Here is a 14574-nt window from a genome sequence, read left to right on the forward strand (position 1 = left end):
GGAAGAGGAGAAAGGAGGGGGGGAAGGGTGGAAGGGAGGTCCCAGCCCCCTCATCGCCCCTCACCCCCGCCTCTTTCTCCCTTTCTGGCCCGCCCCCGCCCCTTCCCATTTAAAGGGCCGTATCGCTCAGCCGCCCCAATGCCGTGTCTCTTCCCCCAGCTCGTCTGGCTCTAGGTGCCTGCGTCTTTAATTGAGGAGGGCCGCCCCCTAGCCGGGCTCCAGCACCGCCCCCAGCCTCTACAGGCTCTCAAAATGAGTAGCTCCCACCCGCGGCCCGGCCACAGCCACAGCCCTAGCAGCACGGCTTCGGCTTCGTTAACGGCAGCAGCAGCGGGCGGCGGCGAGAAAGACAAGGACGCCGAGATGCCGGCCACCGAGAAGGACCTGGCCGAGGATGCGCCGTGGAAGAAGATCCAACAGAACACGTTCACGCGCTGGTGCAACGAGCACCTCAAGTGCGTGAGCAAGCGCATCGGAAACCTGCAGACGGACCTGAGCGACGGGCTGCGGCTCATCGCGCTGCTCGAGGTGCTCAGCCAGAAGAAGATGCACCGCAAGCACAACCAGCGGCCCACCTTCCGCCAGATGCAGCTGGAGAACGTGTCCGTGGCGCTCGAGTTCCTCGACCGAGAGAGCATCAAGCTCGTGTCCATCGGTGAGCAGCAGGGGCACCGCATTGTGGGTGGGGCACCATGGGCTGGGCACCACGAGTGCGGGGCAGGGCAGGGCTGGGCAGGGCTGGGCATCCGAGGAGCGGGCCACGTCCCAAGCCCTCCGTAGGGGCCCCCTCGGAGCTACGACTCAACCGGTCTCAGACCTTTGCCCACACATGTTCCCAGGCCTGGCATGTGCCAAAGCAGCGGTGCCAAGGCTCACAGCTGGTCTAACCTGTTGGAGTACGGGCCCCAGAATGTCACCCCCAGCGAGTTCCCTTCCCTTCTTTGGACCCACATTGGGGAGGGGTGGCCCATTAAAGGGCAGAGCCAACTAGAGAGGGGGAGGTGCTGTTTCTACATTTGTATCGGGGGAGGCTTGGGGCTGGCGTCTGTGGAGCTCCCGAAACAAAGGAGTCCTGCCTGAGCCCGCCGCTTTTCTGGAGCTGAAGGAATGTTGCTGGGGCTGTTAACTGTTTGTGGATCGGAGGCATCTGGTGGGGTCAGGGGTGTGTGTGTGTGTGTGTGTGTGTGTGTGTGTGTGTGTGTGTGTGTGTGTGTAGGGCCTCTTCCGGGCATTGCCTGGCTCAGCCCCCACCCCACCCCCTTCCGCCCATCCTCTAACACCTTCTTGGTGGGGAAGGGCTGGGTGCTTCAGTGGATAGGAGTGGGTGTGGCAGGGCAGAGCTGCCGCTGCCAGCCCAAGGAGGGACTTCCCCAGCCGTTGAACCCAACTGTTGCTTCCTGTCCCTTAGTGGGCAGCTGGGCAATAGTGGCATGTACTGGGGCTACAGAGAAAATGATGCTGCCCCCTGCCCAACAAGGATCCTGGCGGGGTCCATTGACATGTACTTTGATCACTGCACATAAACTTGCCACTCTGCCTTTTCATCTCCTGCCCCTTCGGACCTGGAACACCCTCCATCCTCAGTTCTGACTCTTAGAATCCTTCGGTTCTTTCAGGGAGCAATTCAGGGGCCACCTCCAAGAAGCCTTCCCTGATCTTCTCCAGCCATAGGTTTCCAGGGAGCCCTCGGGCCACCTTTCTCTGTTGCCTATCACACTTATCTTGCATTTCTGCTCGTTACACTGATCCAGAAGGCAAGCCCTGACACCTACCTTGCACCCAGCAGAGCCTTGATTAAAGTTGAAAAGAGAGGTGGGGGTGAAAGGCATGTTTGACATCTCAGCAGAGGGAACTCACATGCAGCCTGGGAAGGAGGGATAGAGAGTGGAGCATCTTGGAAGATGGCCTGGTGTAGGTGAGCTGAGCCAGGATGGGGAAGGATTTCAAACAACCAGGATATGGAAGCTGGGGCCAGAGGGTAGGAATAAGACCCGTGCCATAGCAGGAGAGGATGGGCCTGGACGCAAATAATGGAGGAACAGGCATGCCCATGGGCTGCAGCAGACTTGCAGCACTTCTTAAACTGTGGGTCGAGATAGAGGGTCTCAACCTACAGTTTAAAAAGCGCTGAAGGGGTCTCTAGTGGAAAAAGTTTGAGAACCCTGCAGTAGAGAACTTTCCAGCTGGGAAGAGAACCCCCAGTTTGTCTGGCCAGGAGCAGCAGCCTAGCTGTGTGGGTCTGTTTCCCCTACTCAGTCTCCCTCTTCCCACTGTTCCCAGCTCCTGAGTCTGAGAAAGCACAAGTAATCTGGCTTGGGGGTGGAGGGGAGGAGTACCTGTGGCTGGAATGAGGAGAGTGAGAACAAAGGTAGGCTTGGTGCCTGTATAAGGGGAGAGTTTGGGGGAGAGTGTCGGTTGCTGAGCATCATTTGATAAATGCTCTTGGTGGAGGCAGATTCTGATTCAGTGACCATCTAGTCCAACCCCATCATAGGGAAACTAAGGCCTCAAGAAGGCATGGGACATTCCCAAGATCAAGCTGCTAGCTGAGGGGGGGTGGGTGTAGTTCCCCTCCCTGGTAATGATTAGAACAGCCCGGAGCTGGGGTTTTCCTCCCCTGAATTCCTCCTTCTAGGGCCTGGGGGCTGTTTATTCACCTAGTAGGCTGTTTCTGAATGTGCTGCCCCCTCCTCCCCTCCAACTCCCAACTGGGGCCTATTGTGGTTCTGGGAGCCCAGCAGGGTTGGGTACCAGGCCCCACCCTGTTTCCTGTGTCGATGGGGGAAGGGAACGGATTGGTAAAGGCTGGGCACCCACCCAACTCGCCCATCTCCCGTTTCTGTTGCTCTTGGCCCCTTGTGTTTCCAGCTCCTATCTTTTCTCTCCACTTCTGGAGTTCTGTTGGGTGCCAGGGTTGCCTGGCAGGCCTTCTCTCCCCCATGCTTTAGGCCTCCATAGGGTTTTTAAGCCTCTAGGGTTTTCTCCAGTCTGGACTCTGGAGGGCTGAGAAAGGAACTGCTTTGGGGTTACTTTCCTCCCTGGAAAGCCTTCCATTCTGGTTACAGGAATGTCTTAATCACCAGGCCCAGACCTTGGAGGCCCAACCCCCTCCTGCCAGCCACCCTTCTGGGTCTCAGGGGCTTTCCCCTAGTCCCTTCCCAGACATTCCCCTCTGCTCCAAGAAGTCTGAATTTCTGGTGCAGGAAGGGACTGACTCACCTCCCCTCCCCCCCCCCCCCACATTGTATCTGGGCCCTGAAGGGGGTGGGGTGGGGCAGTTGTGCCCTGAAGCTAGGGAAGAAGGGAGGGTGGGTGGAGAGAGTGGGTAGATGGAGGAAGGAAGGCAGGATATGGGGGGGGGGGGTGGGCCCTGCCCCAGCAGGGGGGTTTGCTCTTCCTTCTCCCGCCCCTGATTCCTAGAGCTTTGCCCATATATGGCTAAAAAATGTTGGAAAGCAGTGTGATTAGCAGGCTGGGGCCCAGCGGCCGAGGGGGAGGGGTGTGTCACCCCAGCAGAGGGGGGTGGGGCCCAGCTGGGAGATGGGGGGAGAGGGGAGGGCCTGGGCCCCAGTCGGGGGCCTGGGCTGGTAGTTAGGCCGTGGGAAAGGCCCCTTTAGTAGGGGCCCAGGGCTTTGGGTTGGTGGGGGCAAGGATAAGCTGTGTGTGGCAAATTCCTAAATACTTACTGCCTTAGGCATTCCAAGGGAGCCTGGGTGCCAGCCTGCACGGAATGGATGGAAAAGAGCCTTGCCCCGGGCTTCACTGTGGGCTAGTCCTCTTTCTTCTCTGGGGGCCTCAGTTTCCCCTTTTGGATCTCTGCAGTAGAATCGAAGAGATAAGCACTTTGTGAAATACTATATACACGTGTGAAGGAATGACCATTGTTGTGACTGGAACCGGAGGGTGTGTCCCAGGCACTCCCTAAGATAGGTCCGGGCCTGGAAGCTGGCTCGGCCTCCCTGTGTATGTATGAGGGATGGCTGGTGATGGCTCAGAACCTAGCCTTACCCAGCCCCTCTTCCTCAATGCTACCTACCTACCTACCTGGCTTTTGGCACATCTAGCCCACTGGGCCAGCAAAGAGTATGTTAGAAGAGGTGCCCAGCTTAAGCTCTTGCCAATGCCAGCTGGAGGCCTGGCAGATCTTGTTTATATTTGGCATTCTAGCTGACAGTAAATAGTCTTTTCTACCTTACCCTCTCCTGATCAACTACTTTGAAATAGGTGAGATGTAATCTGGGAAATAGTGTTGAATTTGAAAAGTGGAGAGACCGCTTGAGGTGGGCCATCAGAGCAGGCTTCTTCTTGCCCCTCTTTGTGCTTTTCTACCCAGGAAGAATCTCCTAGCTTTCTAAGTTAGCTAGAGCTCTCAGATATTGATGGATAGGGCTATTCCCCTTGGTCATGTTTGGACGTGTTAGGGTTCTCTTGCTTCTGGAGAACAGGCTGGCAAGGGCTGGGGCTGGACTGAATGCTTCTGGCCTGGGGAGCAAACTGAGGACCTGGGATAGAGAGGAAAGAATCCTGACTTGGGAGGGGGGGGGGCTAGAACCTGAGTTCTAGTGACAGCCCTGCCTTAGTGTGACCACTGGCACCTTCCTCTCTGACCCTGGTTAAATGAATCTGTAAAATAAGGTGCCTGAGATGATCTCAAAGGCTTATCCAGCCTTGATATTTCGTAAGCCCCTTATATGGAAAAGTCTTATTCCAGACTTTGTCTTCTCTCTTTTTTGGTACCCTCCCCACCCCCTTTCCAGCTGACTCCGAAGACAAACATTTTTTTCTGCATATTTGTTTTTTCTGACTTTGGAGAGGAATCTTACAGATAAGGACTGAAAGGATCTGTCCCCTTCTTAGATAAGCCGGGGGAGGCCTGCTGTGACCCCATTTGCTGAGCCCTGTAGAAAAGAATGTGTCTGTATTGGGTAAAGTTGGCATCATCCCTGCCTTTGTGGAAGTCCTTTTAGGGCTCCTGGTAGGTAGACCAAGGCAGTCTACTCATAGATAGAAGCAGCAGAGAGTCAGATTCCAGTTCCATGTAAAGAGAAACTTCCTACAATTAGGCCTGTCCACAAGAGGAGAGGGATACCTTAGGAGGTCATGAGTTCGTCTTTCTTGGTAGTCTTCAGATAGAGCACTTCTTATGCCAGTTGTAGAAGGTTTCTTGGGTGGGTAGGGTGAGACTAGGTGATCTGAGATCCTTCCAACTCTGAGGGTCTGGTCGTCCCCCCCCAAACCCCCTTTCTTATCTCATGGAAGCACAAGAATGTGTTGGCAGGAACTTTGGGTTGTATTTCATCTGATCCTTACTTTGCAGCTGGGCACATTAAGTTCCAGAGAAAGGAAGGGATTTACCAGAGGTTTCAGGAGCAAAGCTGGGACAAAAATCACAGGAACCTTCAGGGCCACTTAGTCCTTTAACCCTAACTTCCTGAAACCAGGAGGTGTACTACTACAGCATGCCTGATACAAGGCTGCCCCACCTGCGGGAGCTGGAACCCATTCCCCTTGGAGACCATTCTCCAGGCTTTTTGTCATATGAAGCCTAAAATGGAATCCTTTCGACATTTCCACCCCCACCCCTATTGTTGTTCCTGGTTCTGCTTTCTGGAGCCTAGCAGAACATGTGTAAACCAGGACATGGGATTTCTTTTCTGATTTTTCTTGGTTAGATGGCCTTTCTGCTCTAACTTTCCTCTTCAGCCTTCCTGCTGTTTCCTTTCTTAGACCTCTCTACCATTCCCACCCCCACCCCACTGTTGCAGGGTTGGATGAGCTATTCAAGGCAAGGCCCCCTGAAAGGCGGGGTATGTGTAGGGGCTAGTTGTCTCCTGAGGCCGGCTGAGAACTCTGCTGATTGGGGCTGAGGGGGTTGCCGTGGTGATTGGGGTGGCTGCCCGCCAGGCCCTTCGGGTGGGTCTCAGAATATCCTGGACTATTTCCCCAGGCCAGGCCCGCCAGGTTTTCCCGGGCCTGTTCCTTCTCCTGGCTCAGGGCCTGCTGTTGAATTTGGTTTCTGTGGTTTGGGGTGGGGTGGGCCTGGCCTGTCTTTTTGCTCCAGTCCTCCAGATCAGAGATTTTTGACATGTGGGGATATATTCTTCCCTGAACTTTTTGGGGTGCATTCTGATCAAGACCATTCCTTTTATTCCCTGCCCCTTTCCCCTTCATTTCCTCCCTCTGGCCCCACAGGCCCAGCAATGGGAGAGAGACTTAGTGTCTAATCTGTTCTTCCCTGGCCCTCCTGAGCCCAAAATAGAGCAACAGCAGGGAGGGAACCAACCTTTGGCAGCCTCAGCCTCTTCTTGCTCCCTCGCCAAGGAGAACTGGGGCTTATTCTAGGGGCTATAGAGCTATCTAGGGAAACAGAGGGCCTGTTTCCTGGTGACTGAGCCCCTACCTGTGGAAGCCTCCCCTTCCCCTTCCCAGTGGAATGTCTCAATATTGCCCCTATCCCTGTCGCCAACTTGGGCTAGCCACCATCTTTGGTTCAAAGGCCTGCTGGTCTACATAAGTCTGCACTGCACTGCAAAGGGAGGGGCTAGCACCAAGAAAGGCTAGCCTTTGTGATAATAGGCATTTTTTCTCCCCCCCCACCCCCAGCCTTGCCTGTGATGGGAAAGGGGGAATGAAACTCCAGCAGTTAGAGATTTCGAGTCAGCGGACCTGAGTTGAATCCTGGCTCTGCTAGGACCTGAACGTGGCCTGGGACATGTTCCACCACCTTCTCTGCACCTCCTTTTCTCCTTCTGTAAAATATCTTTATTTTTTGTTGTGCTTTCTTTGAGGGGTCCCTTCCAACTCTGCTATTCTGTGGTCCTGTGTCTAGGCCTCAGGAATGTGGAACTCTATCTCCTCAGCAGTCCTACCCCCAGGCTGAGGTGACTCAGGGCTCATTAGTTATGCCCACATATTCTTGGCTCCCTTGTCTTTCAACCCCCCCCCCCAATTAATTTCTGCTGACTTTTGCAAGCTCTATCTCTCTGTTCCTCTACCCCTTTGGGGCCGTAATCTGTCTGGCTGACAGCCAGCTCACAGAGGACTTTGGGGGTAGGGAGTGGGGGAAGGGGAATTCTGTTTTTTTCATACACATGTGTTCACATGTACATATTCTTTCTTTCTCTATCCCCCTGCACCGCGCCCCCCCCCCCCCCCATTTGATCCTTATAACCTTGTGAAGTGAATTGTATAGATGAGGAAACTAAGGCCCAGAGGTTAAATGACTTGCCCAGGGTCACTTAGCTAATAAAAGTCAAGGATGATTTGACCTCATGTCAAATGGAACCTAATTGTTGGGCTAGTGTTCTTGCCACTTCCCCCTGTACCCTTTCCGCTGAATCACTGGCATTCAGAGCTAACTCTGGGGAGGAGCTGAGATATTGGTGAATACTAGAACCTCAAAGGACATTTTCAAGACCTGGAGTCTAATCCTGAGTGTTCTTGTCATCTATTGAGAAATCTTTTCCAAGTTCTTTCCCTCATTTGCCCTGGATGTTTCCCCACTTCCTTCTAGTCTGGATAGATCTTATGTTGTTTGGCATGGACCTCCAGGGACAATGATTTTGTGTATCCCCAGCACATAGCCCAGTACCTGGCACCTAGTAGGTGCTCAATCAGTGCTTGTTGACAGATCCTTGAGAGTTCTAGCCTTAGCTAGAGGCTGCTGTAGCCCTGAATGCACCCAGGGCTCTAGGAACAGGCTGAGCAGACATTCCTCTCTCCCCACTCCATGCCCCCTGCAGACAGCAAGGCCATCGTTGATGGCAACCTGAAGCTCATCTTGGGTCTGATTTGGACCCTGATTCTGCACTACTCCATCTCAATGCCAATGTGGGATGAGGAGGAGGACGAGGAAGCCAAGAAGCAGACGCCCAAGCAGCGGCTCCTGGGCTGGATCCAGAACAAGCTCCCTCAGCTGCCCATCACCAACTTCAGTAGGGACTGGCAGAGTGGCCGTGCTCTTGGGGCCCTTGTGGACAGCTGTGCTCCAGGTGAGAGCCAAGCTTTGCTGCGTCTTCTGCCCCAGGAACCAGGGCAGGGAAAATGCTGGGAGGGGCCAGATTTCCAGAAGAGGCCAAAGAACCACCCCCCATCTCCTGCCACTGTGTATTGGCATAGGTTGACCCCCTTGCTTAGAATGCTCTTCTTGCTCATCTCCACCTCTTAGAGTCCCTACCTCCCTTCAAGGCTTAACTCACCCCCTGCCTCCTACAGAGGAGGCCTTTGCTGACGTCCCTGTACCTAAATAGAATGCACCAAAGCAGGGACTGCTATTCCCTGTGTCCAGCTCAGAATCCATCCACTGTTGGATCCTCCTTGATACTGGACCAAGATGGTATGAGCTGCTTCCAAGGGTGGGGGGAGTACTGGCTCATGCCATGGGGCTCCTCTGTCTGCTGCAGGCCTGTGCCCTGACTGGGATTCCTGGGATGCCAGTAAACCTGTGAACAATGCCAGAGAAGCCATGCAGCAGGCCGATGACTGGCTGGGCATTCCTCAGGTACGAACTTTGCCAATGTTTGTGTCTTTTCCCTGTCCCAAGAAAGCTATGGGATTGACCTAGAGCTGGAAAGGATCTCAGAGTCCATCCAATCTAACCCCCTCATTTTACAGAGGAGGAAATTGAGACACAGAGCAGGAAAGTAAGAGTTGGAGGGATTTAACCATAGGTCCTGTGACTCCAGGTCAAGTAACCTTTCTGCTGGGCCTCTGGCCCCTTGTCCCAGTTCCCCGCCGTGGGTCCTCACCTCCAGGCTCTCCCTTGCTCTTTGACTGTAAGTGGGAATAGCTGGAGGATACTGCCAAGTTGGTTTGGACTCCCCTCATCCTGGCAACAATGGCCCGTCCAATCTTCTGCAGGTGATCACTCCCGAGGAGATCGTGGACCCCAATGTCGATGAGCACTCAGTCATGACCTACCTGTCCCAGTTCCCTAAGGCCAAGCTGAAGCCTGGGGCCCCACTGCGTCCCAAGCTCAATCCAAAGAAAGCCAGAGCCTACGGGCCAGGTGAGAAGTTTTTGCCTCAGTGTAATGGCCAGTTGGAGCCAGACAGAGGAGGGTGGACCTGGGAGGTTGGCACTTTAGTGGGGGGCAGGAGAGCAGAAGCAGGTACCAGCTGTCTAGGCAGGCAAGGACTTGAGTCTTGATGCTGACCTGCTCTTGCCAATCCCTCTATAGTGAAGGGATCTGGGCAGTGACCTCAATGAAACTTAACACTGAGACCAAGCTAGAGGTAGCCAGCAGATATCCTCCCCTAGGGGAAACCAGTTGGGCCACCAGATTGAAGAGAATGGGGGTGGGTAGGGGATTGGGCAAAGGCCCCACATAGGTGGGTGGTGTGTATCTGTGTGGGGCCCCTTGCTTGGCCATGGAGTAGGGGAGAGTTGGGAGCCAACCTTGTGCCGTCCTGACTTTGCCTTGGTATCTCCCACATAGGAATAGAGCCCACTGGTAATATGGTGAAGAAACGGGCAGAGTTTACTGTGGAGACAATAAGTGCTGGCCAGGGGGAGGTCCTGGTGTATGTGGAGGACCCTGCTGGGCACCGGGAAGAGGTAGGTGCTAACCCTGCGACTGCCCACCTATGGGCTCAGGAAGGGTGACACTGGAGACCTGTGTGGAAAATAGAAAGAATCTAGGGCTGGCTACCAGAGAGAAGATTGGCCCAGGAGAAATGGGCCTGGCCTCATGCCTGGCAAGCTGACCGAGGCCCCTTGTCTGCCATTACAGGCCAAGGTCATTGCCAACAATGACAAGAATCACACCTTCTCTGTCTGGTACATCCCTGAGGTCACGGGAACACATAAGGTGAGACCGAGAGTTGGGCCAGAGGAGGGGACGGAGAATAGAGTTCTGCCAGTCTCACTTCTTGACTCCTTCTCTCCCTGCATCCTACCTTGTCTAGGTCACAGTCCTCTTTGCTGGCCAGCACATTGCTAAGAGCCCCTTTGAAGTGCATGTGGACAAGTCCCAGGGAGACTCCAGCAAGGTCACGGCCCAAGGCCCCGGCCTGGAACCCAGTGGTAACATTGCCAACAAGACCACCTACTTTGAGATCTTCACTGCTGGTGAGGCTGACCTCCTTGCTATCCTCTCTTCCCCCAAATCTTCCCCCTCCCAGAATCCAAGAGACCTAGAGCTAGACCTGTAGGGAGCCTTAGAGGTCATCAAAGCCACATCACTCATTTTATGGAGAAGTAGTTGGATGGGTATTTGATCCCAAACCCAGTGCTCCTTCCACTGTGCCATACTCTTATCTATCTACTAGCAACCCACTGTGGGATATGAAGTTCAGGCCAGAGCTTAGAAAGAACCAATAACTAAGGCAGCTGTGGCATAGGAGCACAGGCTGCCATACCCTTGTGGCACATCCTTGGCCCTTTGAAGCCTGTAAGTGGCAGATGCCCCTTTGGACTAGTTAAGCACTAACCAGGGGTGGGGAACCTTTGGTCTCCAGGCCACATGTGGCCTTCTAGGTCCTTGAGTGTGGCCTTTTGAATGAGTCCCAGTTTTACAGAACAAATCCTTTTATTAAGGAGATTTTTTCTGTGAAGTTTGGATTCAGTCAAAGGGCCACACTCAAGGACCTAGATGGCCACATGTGGCCTTGAGGCTGCAGGTTCTCCACCCCTGCACTAAATTCTTGACCTTTTGCCCTAACCTCTGGAGCTTTTACATGCTCCAAGGAGCTTTTATTAGTTAGTTGGCAGATGTGAGCACAGATTGCATGCCTGCTCCAATATGAATTAACTGCTCTCATCTTTTCAGAGGTAGAAGAGACCCAAGAAAATGAGAAAGAAAAGCATGCTTTTCAGCTTTATTTCAGATATTTGTTCTGAGTCAATGATTCTATAGCATACCCTGCCCCTCCCTACCCAGAGCAGGGGGTGGCAGAGTAACCAGTGGAGGGAGGGATGCAGCTGGGGATCCTATAGTTTTGCTTTCCTATCAGGTGCTGGTGTTGGAGAGGTGGAAGTAGTGATCCAAGATCCCACAGGGAAGAAGGGTACTGTAGAACAACAGCTGGAGGACAAGGGCAACAGCACGTATCGATGTACCTACAAGCCTACCCTGGAGGGAATCTATACCATCTATGTCACCTTTGCTGGGGTACCCATTCCCCGGAGCCCCTATACTGTTGCTGTTGGGCAAGGTGAGCTCCTCTGATGCATGTTATGCTCCCCATGAGGCCAGCCATCCTGTGCCAGGGACCCCAGGGGGCTGACTGCCATCTTGGCCACTGCTGCTCTGGCTGCCCTCATCCATCCCTCATCCCCTGGCTGCCCCGTCCTGGAGAGGTTGAGCCCATGGTGGGTGGGCTGCAAGACCACTCTTTTTCTCATCTTAATTCACGGCCGCCTTGGGTCCCCACTCTTTCCCTCTCCTCTTTCTTCATCCATTGCCTCTCTTTTCACTGTTCTTGGCAAACTTGCTCTCCCTTTGTAGTTTGTTTCCCTTCTTCTGTCTGTCTCTTCTTCATGCTTTCATCTTCTCTGAAGACCTGGCTCCGGCTGCCTGGGAATCTCTGCTGAGCTCTGATCTCACCAAAGGGTGGACGGTACTTGAGCCCACTTATTTTGGAGGGAGGGGGTGATGTTGGAAGGAGTAGGGAAGGGGAGGGAGGGAGATCGGTCCCAGCATGTTCCTGTAGCCTCCCAGCTCTGGTAGCTCAGTAAGTAGCTGGAGCTCACAAGTGCCCTGGATCCTAGTCACTGGACTAGCTCGACCTGGTCATTCCCATTCATTGGGGCCCTCTGTGCCATGAGGGCATCGAACCTGATCATTGGCTGCTCTACCATATGATTACTGCCTCCTCTGTCACCCAATTCTTTGAGAAAAGAGGATCCTGGATCCAGGTTTTGGCAGGCAAGAATGTAGTGTCAGAGCAGAGGCCTCACCCTCAGCCTTGGGCTACTTGGACCCAGGGTATCCTTGTGGTTCCTCTAGTTCTCCAAATAGTGAGACCACCCTTCTCTCCGCAGCCTGTAACCCTAGTGCCTGCCGGGCCGTGGGCCGAGGTTTGCAACCCAAAGGCGTTCGAGTGAAAGAGACAGCTGACTTTAAAGTCTACACCAAGGGGGCAGGCAGTGGCGAGCTCAAGGTTGTCGTGAAGGGTCCCAGTAAGTCAACTGCCAAACATGGGGACATGTGGGGTACAGGGCTGGAGGGGCCCCACAGACGGAGAAGGAGATGTCTTAACTCCAGAACGTGACCTCTGGAGGCCCAGAGTGGGCCAAAGGTGGGGAGGTGGAAGGGGATGGGCAGCGGCCTAGGAATTCATGGAACGTTTGTGCTCAATCTAATGAGATGAAATTAAGAAATGTAAAGTTTGGAATGTAAGTACCATAGGGGTGAGGTTAATTGAGATAGCAACTTGTCTATGAAAGCTATGGACACTGAGTGGAGTAAGCAAAGGAAGGTGTCGGGAAAGTGCATATACAGCAAAGAAGAACCTTGGGGTGATGTCATTGAAGACTGGTTGAAGGAACATGAGATGTTTAGGTTGGAGAAGAAAAGACTCCAGGTGGGTTGAGGACATGATTGCAGTATTTTTGAAAGGCTGTCCTGGGGAAGGTGGACTAGTTTTGTTTGGTCCTGAAGGGCAGAACCTTCCCTCCACCCCCACCCCTGCGATAGGAGCCAGCTTAGGGCCTATGGCAGCTGCCCAGGGCCCTTTCTTTTTTACTTTCTTTTCCCTTTAAACTTCACAGAGCTCTTTCAAAGAGGAAGCTGTAGTCACAGGGCGCTGGGGAGGAGGGACAATTCGGGGTGGAAGACCTCAAGCCACTATTCAGATGGATTCTAAATTTATGAAGTCCCTTCCCTGCCCCTGGATGGGCCTGCACCCTTCCTCTCATCCCTTCCCTCTTGTGACCAAGGCTGCACATTTGCTGCAGTTGAGACTGGGAAAACTCCCCTCTCTTCCCCTCCCTGCTCCTCCCCTTCATCTTCTGCACATGCTACCACGTTCAAGATGTGTGTTCTGCTCCCTCTCCCTTCCTCCCTCCTCTGCCATTGCTTTGTGGTGCATTTGGGGTTTATTCCCAGTCCCTCCTGTTGTTCTCCCCACCCTTGCTGGGAGCTGGGGCAGCTCCTGTCAAGTGGGTGCTTCTGAGGACAAGGGCTGATTTTTGAATCTGTATCCCCTCTGCCTGGCACTGAGTGCTCCTGGACCTCTGTCTTTTGGTTGATGACTCTGGACTAAGTGTTATAGGGGGTCCTGGAGAAACTAAGGTACCTCCTTAGCCCTAACAGGGAGCTTACAGTCATGCTGCTGGAGGGGGCGGGGGGGGGGGGGGAGGCAGGGAGGAGAGGTGGTTGGTGGTTGCCATGTGAGGCCTGAGGTTGCTTTGGGCTAGAAGGATATGCAGTGGTTTCCTTTCCCAGCAAAAGTGGCATTTGAGTTGGGGATATTTTACAAATGAATGGAATGAGACAAAAATGGCTGGGGGTTGGAAAGGCCCCTCCCAGTAGTTACAGACCTGGAGGGCAAAGTGCAGTCTAGGTTGGCCAGAATGGAAGCAGGGAGAACAGTGGTAGGAAAGAAGGCTGAGGCAGATTGGGGGGTCTTTGATGATAAGCAGTTTTGTGAAAACGTCTTCTGGAGGCATCAAAAATGGAAACCTCTGGACAGCTAGTAAGAAACCACTCAGCAGCTTTCCCAGGCTCCAGCTGGGGCCTCTTCACAGTGGCCAGTACTATAAAAATTTTCCCCAGTTCTCCACTTTCTTTCTAATTTTGGCTGCATTGGTCTTGTTTGTGCAAACCCTTTTTCATTTCATGTAATCAAAAATTACCCATTTTAATGGATCTTCAGCTGGAAGGAAGAGATTAGTGCAAGAGACTGGCATAAGATAATATACTGGGGACTGGGGTTCTTGGAATACTTTGGAGTCAACTCTTTTTCACCTACTCTTCACCTCTTCCCCCCAATAGAGGGAGAAGAACGGGTAAAACAGAAGGATCTTGGAGATGGCGTCTATGGCTTTGAGTATTATCCTCCTGTCCCTGGCAACTATACAGTCACCATCACCTGGGGTGGTCAGAACATCTCCCGGAGGTGAGGAGCCTGGGGGCAGTGGCCCCCTTTCAACTCTCCCCTGGGGGCAGGACACTGATGTCCATCCCCTCTAGACTTCCTTGTTGGAACAAAATGGAAACCAGGTCACATGGTGGAACCTCCAGAGCCCAAGAAATGATCCTCATATGACAGAAGTGTGTATCAATAGCATTTTATATGTACATTTATATACATACATATTGTCTCCTTTGAGCCTCAATACAATTCTGGCAGTTGTATTTCCCCATTTGATAAATAAGGAAGCTGAGGTTTGGAATGACAGAGTGACTTTGCCCAGGTCACAGAGTTAGCAAGTGTCAGAGGTGGGATTCAAACCCAAGGTTTCCTAACTCAGAGATCAGTGTACTGTGTCGTATACCCTACTGTCAGTCAGGTCTGGCCATGGTTCCTACACCTGCCACCTGGTAACAAGGCCATTCTCCTCCTTGAGCCTTCGACTCCTCATCTGTAAAATGGATAAAGTCTCCCTTCTCATCTAGGGGATCCTGGGTGT

General features: G+C 53.3%; 1 protein-coding gene across 2 annotated transcripts in view; it reads left to right on the top strand.

Moving 5' to 3' along the window:
- Positions 1–252: 252 nt before the first annotated feature.
- The window catches only part of FLNA (filamin A), a gene marked incomplete at its 3' end in the record, with an annotated part of 40225 nt that continues 25903 nt past the window's right edge, over positions 253–14574 (top strand). The window contains 10 exon segments of one of the 2 annotated variants that reach the window (XM_036740532.1): positions 253–655; positions 7743–7991; positions 8403–8500; positions 8860–9007; positions 9437–9555; positions 9731–9808; positions 9906–10068; positions 10953–11153; positions 11983–12120; positions 13937–14060. In XM_036740532.1, coding sequence (XP_036596427.1) covers positions 253–655; positions 7743–7991; positions 8403–8500; positions 8860–9007; positions 9437–9555; positions 9731–9808; positions 9906–10068; positions 10953–11153; positions 11983–12120; positions 13937–14060 — 1721 coding nt within the window. 2 annotated transcript variants of the gene reach the window in all.

The sequence above is a fragment of the Trichosurus vulpecula genome (assembly GCF_011100635.1).
Source record: "Trichosurus vulpecula isolate mTriVul1 chromosome X unlocalized genomic scaffold, mTriVul1.pri SUPER_X_unloc_2, whole genome shotgun sequence".
Classification (NCBI taxonomy): domain Eukaryota; kingdom Metazoa; phylum Chordata; class Mammalia; order Diprotodontia; family Phalangeridae; genus Trichosurus; species Trichosurus vulpecula.